General features: G+C 47.6%; 1 protein-coding gene across 1 annotated transcript in view; it reads right to left on the reverse strand.

Moving 5' to 3' along the window:
- Positions 1 to 2,132: 2,132 nt before the first annotated feature.
- Positions 2,133 to 16,659, reverse strand: part of TCP11L2 (t-complex 11 like 2) — a 40,279-nt gene continuing 25,752 nt past the window's right edge. Inside the window, exons 7-10 of the mRNA XM_075551042.1 lie at positions 15,430 to 15,617; positions 15,053 to 15,234; positions 11,725 to 11,897; positions 2,133 to 4,386 (exon numbers count right to left, since the gene is read on the reverse strand). Coding sequence (XP_075407157.1) covers positions 4,142 to 4,386; positions 11,725 to 11,897; positions 15,053 to 15,234; positions 15,430 to 15,617 — 788 coding nt within the window. The 3' untranslated portion in view covers positions 2,133 to 4,141. The remainder of the gene's footprint in view (positions 4,387 to 11,724; positions 11,898 to 15,052; positions 15,235 to 15,429; positions 15,618 to 16,659) is intronic.

The following is a 16,659-nucleotide window of genomic DNA, read 5'->3' on the forward strand; positions in this document are numbered from 1 at the left end:
TTACTTGTGCACCCATTGTCATCAGCGATCGGGCCAGGCAGGTGAGCATCTCAGACTGCCGAATTGTTATAACAAAGTGTTCTTGTGTTGAGGGAGTACTCGAGCAGGGGCCCACAGTTCATCTGTTTCCTTAATACTAAACCTATAAATATATGTACATAGATCTATTTCCCCCTCGTCATATATAAATATGTTTACATCTTTATATGCCTGTATTTAATCTCTATGACTACCCTTTGCCTCCTAGTTCTTTCCTGTTTCTTTGTACTTTCCTCTTGTCCCACTATCCTGTTCTGCCTTCTTTGGGGTTTTAGGAATTCCTCTCAGTTACATTGCCCTTGATCCAGCCCTGCCAGACCTCCCACACCCTCCTTGATGCCGATTTTGGATTACTTGTTATTCCCGGCTCGTTAATACCCTCTTCCTTTCCCCCACTTCCCCTACCCCCAAGTCCCCTCGGAACTCTCATTCCATTGTTCTTTCTTCTAGCTTGTTTATTCTGCCTATCCCTTCCAGGTAGACATGCTATGTACTATCACAAGATTGAGTACCACGAAGCAACAACAGAAAGTAAAACAATAGCTACAACAACAACAACACACACACATACACACATGCCTTCCTATTTGGGAGAATTTCCTAATTGGGTGACTTTGATGGGATCACAGGAGCTTAAGACTCCGCTCTTTATTTGTTCTCTTCACTGTAAACTAGCCAGGTCTGCGTACCTGGCTCCACGGTCATTGGGTCAATGCAGGCACAAGGCAACCTTATTCAGGGTTTCCAACGGTGTGATCTTTCTGAGGGTAGACAGCTTCTTCGTCCCCCCCACAGAGCAACGAGTAGTTTTGAACCACTGACTCTGTGATCAGCAGCCCAACACCTAACCCATGGCACCACTAGAACTTCTTAGGCACGTGGCCTAGACTCTCCTAAAAGCATGTTGTATCTGGGACATGAAAACTTGAGTCAATGAAGCAAGGACACGTATGGAATCAAATCTCTGAAGCCACAGACTGGAACCCATTTTGCCTTAGTTTCATACCTTCTTCCGAGTCTGGGATTCATAGATTAACTAGCTCCTCAGAGCTGCTAAATACCCAACCAATGAACTCCTTTTTTATTAGGTCCGCGGTTCTCAACCTTTGGGGGTCAAATGACCCTTTCACAGGGGTCACCTAGGACCATCGGAAAGCACAAAAGTATTTCACAATATATAATTACATATTGTTTTGTGATTAATCACTATGCTTTAATTATGTCTAATTATATTCAATAACAATGAAAATACATAAGGCAATTTTTCTAAAATACAAATTTATTATCTATTCCAGTTTTAGAAGAGTCAATGCTTCTGCTGTTTCTTCGGGACATAAATCTGTATTTTCAAAGGGCATCCAAGAATCATGTTTAATTTTCCTGTCTCTCACTCCTCACTTCTACTTGTCTACCTTGTCATTCTCTCTCTTGCTTGGTCTCTTGGAAAGTTCGCAGTTAGCCTGCTTCAGCTCAAGGATTCTATTCTCCACAAAATACATATTTTTCTTTCCCCCTAAAAAGACTAATCACTGCCACCGGGTTGATTCTGGTGCATAGGGGCCTTATAGGACAGAGTAGAGCTGGCTCTGTGCGTTTATGAGACTGTACTATTTTTTTAGACTAAATTTTTATAGGAGCAAAAATCCTCATCTTTCTTCTGTAGAGCAGCTGGTGGTTTCACACTGCTGACTTTGTGATTAGCAGCCTGACTCGAAATCCACTATGCTACCAGCCCTCTGTTTGTACAATAACTTAGTTTATATATGGTACTGTACTGCAGTTTTCACCTTTTTGTCCTTCTTTGAGGACAGTGGCTGCCTAATGACCTATGTATCACAACACCAAGGCTACTTCTTGACATGTTAGGTCGGTGATTACAGGTGTTTCTTGACTGGCTGCGTGACTGGATGGCACTGGTGGGCTGAAGTGCTGCAAGGTGGGTTTGAACTGCCAACCTTACAGTTGGTGGCTGAATGCTTCATCATTTATACCATGCCACAACGAGGAAGGAGCATTTTAGCCTTGAAGTCTGGGCATTCTTCCAGCCCTGAGCCACCCAAAGGTGCTCTAGAAAACAACGAGACACAGCCACCTTGAAGTAGACTTTAATGCTTTACATTTTAACTAGTGCACACAAAACACATTTTACCAACAGAAGAAGGGAAATGTGCATGTGGTATTGAAGAAAATAGGTACCACAAAACAAGACCATGTTAAGAAAAGCTCAAAAGTAGAAGTAAACATTTAAGTCAAAACCAAATAAACATGCTAAGCGGTATGATTAATATTTTTAAATAAATGTTCTTACAGCCAGCCTTGAGACCTTTGAGATTTATTTTGCCACTTAGAAAGAAAATGCAGAATGCCCTTCATTTTAAATGCATTAAAAATGTTTGCACATTGTTTTTCCTGCTGGCAACTGCAGTGTCAAGTATGTAAAAGAAAACCAGGTGGGCTCCAATCTGCAGGTCACAAAGTGCCCCACCTGGTCTCCCTGGTCAGTACAGAGTTGGACTCAAGGACAAAAAATAGCCCACTACAGACGGCCTTCCTATGGTCAGCTCCGCGGGGCCTTAAAGAAACCCCTTGAGAAAATGAGAACCAAAGCCTTTAGCACCTTATGTTTTCTAAGCATAGGAAATATTGGAAGAGGGGGAAAATGGTTAAGACCCATGGTGAGCTTTTCAGTGAGTCTCCGGACACAACTGCTCCAAGGGGCAGATGGGCGCTATTGGTCACGGTAAGGAAAAAAGACTTGACCTTCAGAATTTGCTCATGCTTTGGCAGATCCTTTCAAAAGATAAAGATTGGAGACTGAGTCACACAATCCTTTCTGAGAAATGGTGAAATCATTAAGCAACACCATGACGGGGCAGGCTTCAAGGAGAAGTATGGGGCTTCAAGGAAGAGAGGAGCGTTGCTTCTTGCCTACCTAGCCACATCCAAATGAGTTCTGAGAAAACAAAGCACTCGGGATGCTATGCTAGGCGCAGACCGCACTTTCCAGGTGGGAATCCCCACATGGCAGTGCATCCTCCCAAGGCAGCTAGTGCCCAGCCCTGCAGAGCTGGGAGGATGCTGGAGGCCAGCGGATCACAACGAGGCTAAGGAAAGCTCCTGGGTCATGACAGGTAAGAATGCTAATGGCACAGAAGGCATTTCTTTGCCAGTTAAGAGATGTGGCTCAGAAAGCCCAAGTCCAGAGCTCTCGTTTCCACCCTGAACTTCACTGAGAAGATCTCCTTGTGCCAGCTCATTAGACTGTCTGTCAGCTTGTCTGCTGCTGCTTATTGCGATACGAATTCAAGCCTGCCGGCCTCACAAACAAATATCAAAATCTCATCTGAAGCTTATCAATGGCCTGAGAAATGCAAAGACATCCACTAAATATTTGTGCAAATGGTTATTTCTCTTTTGAGAGCAGGTTACACTGCAAGAAGGAACCAAACTCTTGGGGGAGGGGATGGGGAGGATTCTTTAGAAGGGACTGGTTTCTATGTTCATTAAACAAACAGGGAGGTCTTATCTGAAGTTTGCTTTTAGCACTAAAATGTGCTTAATATTTTGAAAATTCTACATAAATACTGACAATTGGCATAAGGAGGTGTGATTGGGTACATGTGTGGCCTCTGAGGACTTCTTGTGTCAAGTTTCCAGTCCACATTGGCCAGATGTCACTGCACATTTCAGAAACAACGATGCCAACTTTCCATCGCTGATTTGGAACGCCAATCCCCGTGGTTAGTCTCCCAACCTTCAGCCCTGTAAGACGTTGCACCAAAATGTTAAAAATCATTAGATTTGATGCTGACAAGCCAGGGACTGACAACTTCCTAAGGGCTGAATGAATCATTCAAAAAGAAGTGCTTAAGAAACCTTTGTACATGTATAATATAAGTAATATAATTAGTTGCAAGTCGTGCAGTAAAAAAAGTCTCTTGAACTTGAAAAGGGGGCGCACATAGCTTCTGTCTCCGGGCATGACTTCGTAGCACTCCTATTACATAGACTCGGACAGTCCTGGGAACACGCCACCTCTGTAATGCCCTCCGTGCCAGGGGCCTGTCACCACGGTGCCAGGGTTGCCCAGGCCAGCTCGGCTCTAGTTGGTGGGTGGCGAGGCCTCCGCCTTCCCCAGGGCTTCGTCGCTGAACAGCAGCTTTCGGAGGATGTTTGCATAGAACGGTCCGTACACTTGCTTGTTGAGGTTCACGATGTTGGCGTACTGAGAGCCCAGCACCTCCAGCTCCTGCTGGATGACCGCCAGGCCCCCGGGAACTGGAGGCAGGCTTTTGGCAGGGCGTGGGAGAGAAAGGAGGCTCTTCAGGTACAGCTGGATTCGCTTATCTGAAAGAAAAGAGAGAGATGTCTTTATACATCCCTTGATTAAAGCGCACACGCTTTCAAGATGAGACTCCGGAGAAGACGTTGAGGTTGGCTGACTACAACACTGTGCCCACCTCGTCCCTGCTCCTTGTACCCACACCCTTCACAAGGCGGCTAGGTAGTAGCTCTTGCCACCAAGAGAGGGCGTCTGCTTCCCTGGCCTCATGACTTGCTTTGGCCGAGAGAATCTCTGGGAAGGACTGCTGGGTTTGTTCCACGTCTAGGTCTCAAGAGGCTCCCCGCTCTCTCTCTGTGCCAACACCCGTGAACACATCTGGGCCAGCTAGACGATGAGAGGCCATGGGGAAGGGAGCCTAGATGCTCCCGTCAAGGTCATGCTCCCCCACTCTGTGCCAACCAGCTCCCCCACGAGGGACCCAGGTCAAGATCAGTAGCGCTACCAACCCAAACTACCGCTGACCACAGGTGCCACAGTGAGTCCACAAGGAACCAAAGAACAGCCACAACATATGCCCATGGATTGGAGAACGATGACGGATTATTTAAGTTTGAAGAGAAGGAACTGTGGGGAAAGTACACACAGCGATGCAATCGCCAGCCTGACGCCCACATTCTCAATGCAACGACGCTGATCACATTGGCCAGGTTGCACCCATGGTCCTCCCTGCCCTGGGACATGAGTCAGCCTGGGCCTTCTCTCCATTTTCTTTGCTTCCTGTGAGTGGGAGTATGCAGACTGGTCTTTCTGCGACTGGCTGACTTCACCCACGGGAGCCCGTGGCACCCAGCAAAAGCTCTTAGCTCTTCCCAGCCATCTAACATGGCATGGCGCGGCTGGCAGACACCGCATGCTGTTGGCCCGTTCCCTGTGCTTGGGCCTCCAGGGGTCTCCTCCTGGCTCCCATGAAGAGCGCTGCAGGGAACACGGGGGCCTGGGCCCCTGTTGGCCTTGGTTGGTCGTGAGGACATGCCTGGGGCAGGGTGCTGTGTCGTCTGGCCCGACAAGCTGCTCTCCACAGTGGATGCACCATTGGCAGCTATTTTAAAAGGTCATCAGTCCTTCACAGAAGCCAGCAGGCAAGGCCCACAACTACGATGCCACCATAGCTGAGTTCTCAGAAGGCACCTCATGTTTTTAAAAATACCAGGAACTGTTTCAGTTCACATCAAAAGCCACATTTCTGGTTCCTCTCGAAAAAGCTCAAGATCTGGTTAACTTACACCGTTGCCATCGCCATGGACCCCATTTCGACTCACAGTGACCCTGTCAGACAGGGGGAACTCTCCCACCGGTTTTCCAAGGCTGGGAATCTTTCTAGGAGTAGACTGCCTCATCTTTTTCCTAAGGAGCAGCTGGTGGATTCAAATCATCGACCCTGTGGTTAGCCACTGTGCCACCAGGGCTCCTTGGGGCAGTCTTGTTGCTGTTAGGCACTGTTGAGTCAGCTCCGATTCAGAGTGACCCTATGTCCAACAGGAGAACACACTGCCCAGGCACGTGCCAACCTCAGGGGCAGCCTCAGTGCCCCCACTGTTACAGGACAAGGGTGCCCACACATCAAGTTCCTCTAGGACCATCCCCAGTCATATGTGGCATCCTGGCATATTTCAAAAGACCATTCTCATAGGTCCCAGTCAGCACCCAGTTTGCCACGTTTTCCAAGCCAGTTGCACTGCTTTTAAAAGGATCCGACTTGGAGACGACTGCACAAAAACATGCGAGGGCATCAATAAATCTGCAGTAGGAGGGATGGAGGAATTGCGCTGGCCACACCAGGCTGGCTGTGGAAACAGAAGCCTCTCAGTCAGAAAGTCTCCTAAGGAGAATGTACTCCATGTGGATCCTCACAGCCATGGCATGAATGAAACTCTTACCTCAAATCACTTCTCCCCGGGTTCCTAGCAGACCTGCTGCAGAACGCACAGTTCCCAAACGGAGACATGTGTGTCCTGCCTCTGGCTCAGAGCTGTGTCCTCCTGCTAGAGCCTCTCCCCCTTCCATCGCACAGCAGCCAGAGTCCAGAGATGGCAGCAGGCACATTGGCAAGAGCCCTTTACTGTCACAGCCAAAGTCACTTCAATGCCAGGCCCTGCAGGGTGGCCTCCTTTTTGTGGCTTTCCCTAATATGGCACCACACTGCCACCCATCCAGTTGTCGCTGCAGAAGGCCTCTCCCCCCGCTGTCCTGCGCACAGGACTCTCGGGAGGCGAGGGCCATTCCTTGTGTCCACTTCTGGCCGGGCAGGTGGCAGGTCTGCCATACAGGCTTACGGAACTCAAAAAGCAACTACGCGAAGAAGAACCCAGTCTGAGATAAATACTGAATTTGCCCCCGGAGGCAGGGCAGGGAGCCTGGGGCCTGGGAAAGGTAGTCAAAGGCACTCTGAGCCCTACCCCTACCTCTTGTAATTAAAAAAAATTTTTTTTGAGCTAGGAAAAAATTCTCAGGTATTATTTGTACAATTGAGAATTAATTTTTCAAAGAGCAGATGGCTATCAGCATCTACGCAGCAGGTGATCTGTAATTCATTTTTATCTGGGTTTCCTCTTCATTTGATAAAAAAAGGGGGGGTTGGGAAGAAAACTTCAATTCTAATGATCTCTTTACAGGCCAGAAACTGGCAGAACTGTAACCACCCTGGCTAAAGAACGCTTCATGGAAGGACAAAAACAGGTGGACTAGACTGGGCATCCGGAATGCAGGAGGAAGCCCGCTGCTCACCCTGTGTCTTCCTGAGCCCTTTGGGTACTTAGCTGCTGCTGCTCAGGTCTCCGCAGGCCGACAACTAGAGGTAGCTGTGTTCTTGTCTCTGACTTATACCGTGACAGTTCTGTGCTATCCGTTTTACCCCAGCACAGTTTTCTAACTTAAGGGTCAGGAGTTGACCCTGGAGCAAATGTCCCAGGCGCCTGCTTGCCTGGTTCTCGTGGACCACACGTAGGGTCCAACCCCTGCGCCCCCTCCCCTTCCTTCCTGTGAGGCTGTGGGAAGAAAAGTTCTCTCGGCCTGTTGTCAGGCTGACTCCCTGGTGGACTAGTCCCCTCTGGGGCCAAGACTACAGAGGCAGAAGCAGTTGTTCCCTTAGGAGCAGCCACATGGAGTCTGCGCCAAAGGCGGGCCTTGGCTTCCACAGTCATTGGAGTGGCTCACTTGAGGTTGCTATGGCAACAGCACTTGAACAAGGCTTTAAAAAATGCCTCCTGCGAAGGGCAGAAGAGTTGGGCTGGGGAGAGCTGGGCTCACAGAAGCTACTTTACTGGGCTGCAAGAGGATACCTTGGGGTGGGGCATCTCCTGACTCCGCTTCTGACACTGGAAATACCTCCCTTATCTAAACTAAAGCCAGGACACAGATACACGCTGCCTCTCTGCTTGCCCTGCCAGGGGGCAGCCAGGCTCCAGCTCCCACGCCAATGCCAATCAGAGAATATGAGCTGTGGAGCCAGACAGACTAAGTAAGAATCCCAGCTCTGCCGCCAGTTGGTTATGCGATCTTGGGCAAGACTTACTTAACCTCTCTCTCTCTCTCAGCTTACCTCTCCTGTACGATGGAGATTTATGCATCCTACAAATATGTCTTAAAGGCCAGCTACAGGCCCAGAAGCACATAGAAATCTGTTGCTCTTAGGAGCCATCCATTAGGTTCCCTCTGCCCAAAGAAGGAAACATTACCTGCTTCCTGCACACACGCGCGCGCACACACACACACTCACATACACACCACCCCACGTGGGGCAGCCAGTGTGTCAACCTGCATCATCAAAGGTCTTCCCCCTTTTCTCTGGCTCTCTACCAAGCATGATGTCCTTCTCCAGGGACTGGCCTCTCCTGGTAACGTATCCAAAGCGTGTGAGATGAAGTCTCAGTATCCTCACTTCTAAGGAGCGTGCTGGTGGTACTTGCTCTAAGACAGATTTGTTTGTGCTTCTGACAGTCCATAGTACTTCCGACATTCTTCACCGATATTGAGGTCAAAGGCATCAGTTCCACGGCGGTCTTCCTTACTCACTGTCCACGTTCACATGTATATGAGGTGGTTGAAAAGAGCCTGGCTCGGGTCAGCCACACCTCAGTCCTCCAAGTGACATCTTAGCTCTTTCATACATTGCATAGGTCTTGGCACCAGATTTGCCAAATGCAACATGTTGTCTGATTTCCTGAGTGCTGCTTCCATGGATATTGACTGGTTGTGGATCCAAGGAAAATGAAATCCTTGCCAACTTCAACCTCTCCTCCATTTCTCATGGTGCTGTCTACCTGTCCCATTGTGAAGGTATTGGTTTTCTTTACAATAGGTTGTCATCCATATTACAAGGTGTTTTCTCTGATCTTCATCGGTAAGCCCCTCAAGTCCTCTTGACTCTCAGCTAGCAAGGCAGGCTGTGCCATCTGCCTATCACAGGTGGTTAATAATTGCCTTCCTCCATTCCTGATGCCACGTTCTTCTTCGTATCTCCCAGCTTCTTGGACGGTTTGTTTAGCATCCAGATTCAATAAGTATCATGAAAGGCTACACCCTGATGCATGCCTTTACTGATTTTAAATCATGCATGATCCCCTTGTTCTGTTGGAACCACTACCTCTTGGTCTGGATACAGGTTCCTCATGAGCACAATTGAGTGTTCTGGAATCCCCATCTACGGCAGGCAGATTCTATATCATCTTGAATTTGTATGAAAGTGTAGCTGTGGAATCTCACCTGTCAGGTCTCAGCCTGATGATGCCAACTGGGTGTGTGGCCTTTTTATAAGGGAGACACTGGGAACCTCTCCCTCTTTCTCTGCCCTTCTGCACCAACTCTTTCCCCTTTGCCTGTGGTAACCATTGGTCAGGCGTGGTTTCTTTTCTTTTTCCCTTGTTTAGTTGAGATAGTAGTTACATGTCGTATACTTCCATTGACTAAGTCGCTTTTAAAATGAGTTGTACAATCACAATCTGTTCTAGTGCTCCACCCACCTTTATTGTTTGCTCCCCAAATCCCCTCACCCTTCTTGTCTCCCCCTCCGCTCCCCGAACATCCCCTGTCAACCCTTGCATCCATTATTATCTCTATGCATCTACTCCTTCCGTGGTTCACAAACTAGGAAGCCCAACGGGAACAATAAAAAACAAAACACAGTGGTACAGATAAAATAAAAATAATATAAAGATAAAAATCCAAATAATGTTTAAGAAAGAAAAGAGCACCATCAATGTTGAAAAAGCCAGGGAAGAAATTCTGTTATGGAACAAGCAAGAAACGCTTGAGCCTGGAACAAATTCAGGTTGGGTCAAGAGGGAGGCCCACTGACCAAGTAAATGCTTACTTCTTGATAAACAGTTCTTTCTTGTACAGAATAGATGCGCGTCCCTGAATTTGTGTGTTAGGCAACCCGGCCTAACACTCCGGTCTTTGCAGCATTAGCCACAGCTCATTACGACCCACACAACTGAATGCTTGTGCATAGTAAATGAGAACCCTGCTGCTATTTGAAAGACTGGAGGCAGAGCTTCCAGCAGGCCCACACAGTATGACAAACGGAGGAGTGGTGGGATAGGGATGTCGCAGCAAACAAACGTGTGCCCTCCTCATGAAGCCTGCACGTAAGCTGGGTAGGACAGTAGATGCCACATTGCTAGATAATCTGCCCTCTTCCTCCTAGGGGTGCAAGCTCCTTGGTATTACCCAGGCCGGCAGGTGGCTGACTGGAGGCGACGCGCTGAGGACGGTGCGCACCCGCACCAGCCATGCAGCTAAGGGCTCAGTGACTGGTTCTCTGGGACTGGCACGCTTGGTCCTGTCAACGCCGGCCGCCACCATGCTGTAAGTGGCATCACGCCCTTTGGGGAGCAGGGTCAAGTAGCCTGGGCCACCTAGGTCCAAGCCCTCAGGGAGAAGGATGAGAGACTATTCAAGAGCCCCCAATGCATTTTAGAATGACTTGCATTTGCAGGGTAGTCAATGTTGAACTTTGAAAACTGTACAAATCTTGGAATATTAACATACAGGTGGTCCCCAATTCACAAGGTGTTCAGGTTATGGCTTGAACTGCACATATGGTTGTTCTTTTTATTTGTAAAGCATTAGAAATATGCACTCCATACAGTGTTGCAGTACGCAGTTTGCTGGTGTTCTTCTCTGGTGTAATCTTTCCTAGCCTCAAAGACATGTTAAAAATCAGAGTTATCAAAATACTGACAATAAAAAGCAGATATAATAATGAAAACTCAAAAAATAAAATAAAAAGGAGGGATTCACCTTCAAGGCAGCACTGACTTAGGGCAGCGCGATCAGAACATAGCCCAGTCCTAAGTCGGGGACTTCCTGTATTCTATCTCTACCCACTCTGCCTCCTTTTGCTCTTTATTCCTCCTCCCTAACCCTCTGAAGTGGACACGCCCTATTTGTCACACAAGGACAAGACCCGCTGCTAATTCTTCCGAGGCTCGCTATGAGTCAGCATGGACTCGATGGCAGTGATTTTGGTTTTGGTTTAACTCTGTCTTCATGAACTGCCCTCATGTCCCAGGGATCTCGCTGTGTTTAACTTCTCCTCATACCTCCGATGGAAAAGCCATCTCCTCTCTCCTGTCAGACGGCGTGACAAGTCAACTTGATTCCGCGAGAATGGGGCACATGCTACAGCTAGGCCAATGGAAGCAAATGGGACTCCATTTCCTGGTTGAGTCGACAGGAAAGAAAGCTGCCTCTGTTCTGGCCTGATGAGAGCAAGGAGTGGAAGCCACCGGGCTTGCCTGAGGACAGTGCGGGACTGTGAAGGGAGCCAGCTCACCCACAGGTAGTGAAGCTGCACCAGCAGCCAGCCAGTCCCTGGCCTCCTCAGCTGGGTGGGAAGCTGCCTTCTCCTGGAGCTGTAAGCTGGTTTAGCAGTTTGTCCTTGAGACAGTAACTTTCCCGTGCACAAGAGCTGGCCCATTTATACCTCTACAGTCTTTTCTGCTTTATCTCTTCATGCTGGGCTGAGATAAGGGCTTCCCCTCCTTAGGGCTTGCTCACAGCAGAATGGTTCTCTCCTCTCAGAGAGCACACTGCCAGCTGGCTTGATCTAGGAGTTAACTCTCTTGGCAGCAGGGCATCTTTGTCATGAAAGCTGGTAGCTGGATGCCAGAAGGCCAGCCCTGAGCTGTCCCCATGCTACCACACAAATGTACACAAAGATGCAGAGAGACCCACCCCTTAGACAGCTTAAACACTTCCTTCTAATTTTCAGTATTGATCTATCCAAAAGAAGCTAGAAATATGCTTATGACTCAAATCCAACTGATATTTCAATCGGTCAAACCCAGCAAGCTAAAAAACTGATCAGAATGGAGGCCAATGAAAACATACAGACTCACCAATCAGGGACCAAATGGGATTGTCTTCCTCTTCAATACTGGAAAATTGACCTATAAGATTGGCTTCCACCTCAGCATTCAAAGTGGACAGGCCTCTCTCCTCCAGGGTCTTGTTAACTTCAGCGCAGGTCTGAACACCAATGGAATTCAGGACTTCCTTCAAGTTGAATGTCCTGCAAGACAGAGCACACGATCCAGTCATGGGCCTTGTTTTGTGTTTGGTTTTACACACACTGACTGTTTTCTTAAGCGATTACCTGTATGAGGACGAGTTAGAAACAGTTATCTCCTCACCGTCGCCGTGCCTTCTATGTAGCAGATTGTTAAATGCAGGCACACTCAGTTGTGTAAGGCCTGCATACGTGGACAAACAGGTGGGAAAGGTGGCCCTTCAAAGGAATACGTTTGCATGACAAGATAATAATTTATAAATTATCAGGGGTTCATGAGGGAGGGGAGCCAGGGAGGGAGGCGGAAAAATGAGGAGCTGATACCAAGGGCTCAAGCAGAAAGCAAATGTTTTGAGAATGAAGATGGCAACAAATGTACATATGTGCTTGACACAATGGATGGATGTATGGATTGTGATGAGTTGTGATACGAGCCCCCAATAAAATGATTTTTTAAAGTAGTAAGTTTGCAAAACAATAAAATAAATAAACAATAAGCTTGCCACTCTGGGTTTACACGGGCAGGGCTGTAAGGAAGGTGATGACAGCACTGGGCCCCTGGTGGTGCAGGGGTTACAGGTGGGCTGCTAACCCAAAGGTCAGCAGCTTGACACCACCAGCCGCTCCACAGGACAAAGATGGGGCTGTCCACGCCTGTAAAGAGTCAGTCTAGGAAACCCACAGGGGCACTTCTGCTGTATGCTATGTCCTATTGGGTCACTTACTCCGAGTTAGAATCCACTTGATGGCAGTACGTTTGGTTTTTTTGGTTTATTTACTTGGCAAAAGATATCCCTTGGTCTGAGTATAAGCACACACACATACATATATGTTTTTTTCATCTAAAACGGTAATCAATTCATTTATCCATGCTTGTACAGCAGATTTACAACAGTGATCAAAAGCAAGGCAGGAAGGGATTAGGAAGGCAATACTGTCACGACAAGTGACCCAAGTTTGTCACTGATCATGATCAAAGATAAAACATTTTTATGACTGCCAAGTAACTGATGAACAATCCCAAATATTTACAGTCCAGATGATCATTTAATAAGGAAAAGAGGCCATTGGAATGGGTATTTGTTGGGTCCCCACTAGAGTGAGTCCTGGGGTTAAGCTATCTGACTAACAGACAACTCCTTAAACTCACTGCCAATATCAACCCTATGCGGCAGAGTAAAACCGCCACATGGGTTTTCTGAGGCTTTAAATCTTTATCTTTCAATCTAAATCTTTGCAGCCTGCAGTATGGCTAACTCAATGTGAAAAAGACCAAAGTCCTCCCAACTGGACCAATAGGCAACACCATGATAAATGGAGCAAAGACTGGAGTTGTCGAAGATTTTTTGCCTTGCTTGGACCCACGGTCAATGCTCATGAAAAAAGCAGGCAAGAAATCAAAAGCCGTGTTACGTTAAGTCAATCTGCGGCACAAGTCCTCTTTAGAGTACTGAAAAGCACAAGAATTGCTTAATGTGCATGTGAAGTTGGACACTGAGTTCAGAAAACCGAAGAAAGATCAATGCACTGGACTTGTGGAGCTGGAGAAGAATGCTCAGAGTCCCATGGGCTGCTGCAAGGACAAACCATCTGTCTGGGAAGAAGTACAGCCAGGGTGCTCCTTAGAGGCAAGGGTGGCACGGCTTCCTCTTACATCCTCTGTACAAGTTGTCCGGAGAGACCAGTCCCTGGAGGAGGACAGCGTGTCTGGGGAAGGGGAGCGCAATGAAAAGAGGAAGGCCCTCGAGGAGATGGACGGACACAGGGGCTGCACCAGTGGGCTCAGGCACAGGGACAATTGTGAGCATGGCGCAGGACCGTGTTTTCTTCTCTTGTGTGTAAGGTCACTATGGGTCGGCACAACTGCCTCCATGTCACCTAACAACAACAACAAATCTGCAAGGGAGCAGAGCCTTAGCTTGCTTCTGCATGGCTGGTGAGCACACGGTCATCTATTAACAGTGAGTGGTTTTTAGTTTAACACAATTCACCCAACCCCTGCCACCATCAATTCTGCACCATAATCATCTTCACTTGCTGCATATGCAGCTTTTAATCAATGAAAAGGCTCCAAATAGCTCCTACCAAAGTAAAGCTAAGAGCTGACTTGCCTACTCTGTGACCACTCACCTACAAATTCAACTCACAGACACGTGCTGGCATGGGTCTCATTTGTAACCCTTGGACTGCATGGATTGTGGAACAAATGATGGGAAATTGTGATCTTGTGACCCAGAAAGGGTCTTTCAGATAATTCTGCACAAGATGGGAAGTGGGGGTGCGAGAATTTCCCAATTAGAGGGGGCTGTGAAATGGCGTGAGTTCAAATCTGGACTCTAGTCTATGCCATAACTTGCTACAGGATTGTTATCACCTCTGAGCAGGCTGCTAGGCAGATCGTGAACCTCTATGAGAAGAGGGAGAGAATGATTTCTCACTTATTAACAACAAGCACAATAAACAAACCGCGGTGTTCTGGCTGGACTGAGACTCATCACACAACCACATGGACCTTCCTCCTTTGGGGTTCTGCAACCCCCCAAGGGGAGACCTATTTGTGGCAAAAATATCACGTCCTGACTTTTTACCCACGACAACGTCCTACTCCAGCTCCCGCCTGCTTTTAATCACCGAGCTCAGGGAGGGTGCTATGGAATACAGTTAGCCAACACAAAACTATCACTGGACTTGGACAGCATCTCTGATGGACAGAAATGTCAGCATTTCGGAAGACTTGATAGCATTTCACTGATGACAAGGATAGCGCTGGAGCCATCACGGCGGGACAGCGTTCTGTGACCTGCCATGTTAAACATTGAGGGAGGTGGGATTTTTAGTTCAGCTTGCTTTAGTTTTGAGTGAAGTGGATCTTCTTGGGTTCCACTTGCTTTGATCTTGAGTGCGCTGTCAAAGGGCTCTTGCTCACCCCAATTATTAGTGGAAACCCTGCACCCGCCCTGGCACCGTCATGCAAAAGACTTTTGCAAAAGAACATCAAAGCCAGGAGGAGAGTTCAATAAGAAGTTCTAGCAAAAGAAGATGGAAGAGAAGCGAAAACACAATCCTGAATATCACCCCCAGACAACTGAAGTTATTCATGTTCCGTGAAAGACACTAGGTGCCTTCACAAGCAGGCAGACGGGAGCACGGGGACTTACGCTTTGTTCATGTCTTCAAGTAAAACAGTTGAAATCCTTTTCAAATTGATTGCAAGCTCAGGTAGACCTTCTGTCACAGCACCCACCATGTTGTTGGTGATTAAAGACAAGCAGGCGACCATCTTCAGTTGATTCAGCTTCTCTGTCAGTTCCTGAAGACGCACTCCATCTGTCATGAGCGTCTGGCAGATTTATTTAACATGTAAAAGCAGAAAAGGGCAATTTAATACTGTGAACATGTCAGATAGGGTGTTAAAGTCCAAAGGCCCTGAAGCCATTAAGACAAGAGTCAACACACCCTCCGGCTGACTCCCGATTGGAACATTATGAATTAAAATATTGGAAAATGCGCAGGAAAGCAAAACAGCATCACTTACCTCTGGCAACTCTTTCTTTTGGTAATCCCACTGTAACAGTTTCAAGAAACTGTTATTTAGCACCAAGGTCGGGCTCAGGCTGGGCTTGGAGGTGCCTTCCGCTCCAGGAGTGAGAGTGGCCTCAGGAAGAGAAAGCAATTCTTCTTCTACAGATTCCTTTATCCATTCTGTCGTTTGATCAAGAGCACCTAAGACGGAAATGTGCACATGCTGATCCTGACCGATCCTCAACCGTCCATTCAACGTGACTGATGCTGCAGGAGGTGCTGGGCACACACAAAGACAAAGCTATGCCCTCGGAACATCATGCTTGGCAAAGGGGACGGGGGCGGTGAAAAAGAGCAAGGCCCTTGACAAGATGGGCTGGCACAGTGGCTGCAACAATGGGCTCAGACATAGGAACAAGTGTGAAGATGGCGCTGGACTGGGTGGTGTTTGGTTCTGTTGTGTAAAGGGTTGTTAGGGGTCGGAACTGACTCGATGGCACCTAACTAATGGGAAGTGGAGCCTCTAAACCAGGGTTCTCAACCTGTGGGTCTCAATCCCTTTGAGGGTCAAACAACCCTTTCACAGGGGTTGCCCAATTCATAACTATAGCAAATACAGTAATGAAGTAGCAACGAAAATCATTTTATGGTTGGGGGGGGGTCACCACAACATGAGGAACTATATTAAAGGGTCATGACATTAGGAAGGTTGAGAACCACCGCTCTAAACTAATAATTACAGCAGAATAAAGTGAAATCCCTGACATCAGGGTCTTTTCACCACACCTTATTCAATCTGTATGCCGAACAAATAATCTGAGAAGCTGGGCTCCATGAAGAAGAAGGTGCTACCAGGACTGGAGAGGGGTCTTGGCAATAACCTGAAATATACAGGTGACCTTGCTTCCTGAAGCATGTAGTGAGCAAGGTCAATGACGACAGCTTTCAATATTGATTACACCTCAACTTAAAGAGAACAAAAAGCCTCCCGACTGGACCGATAAGCAACATCACGATAAATGGAGAAAGGGTGGCAGTTGTCAAGGGTTTCATTTTACTCAGCTCTACAATCAGTGCCCATGGAAGCAGCAGTCCAGAAATCAAATGGCATGTTGCATTGGGCAGATCTGCTTCATAAGACTTCTTGAAAATATCCATGAACAAAGATGTCACCTTGAGAGCTATGATGTGCCTGACCCAAGCCACTGGTATTTTCAATCACCTCGTCTGCAGCAAAGCAGGA

The sequence above is a fragment of the Tenrec ecaudatus genome, chromosome 6, assembly GCF_050624435.1.
Source record: "Tenrec ecaudatus isolate mTenEca1 chromosome 6, mTenEca1.hap1, whole genome shotgun sequence".
Classification (NCBI taxonomy): domain Eukaryota; kingdom Metazoa; phylum Chordata; class Mammalia; order Afrosoricida; family Tenrecidae; genus Tenrec; species Tenrec ecaudatus.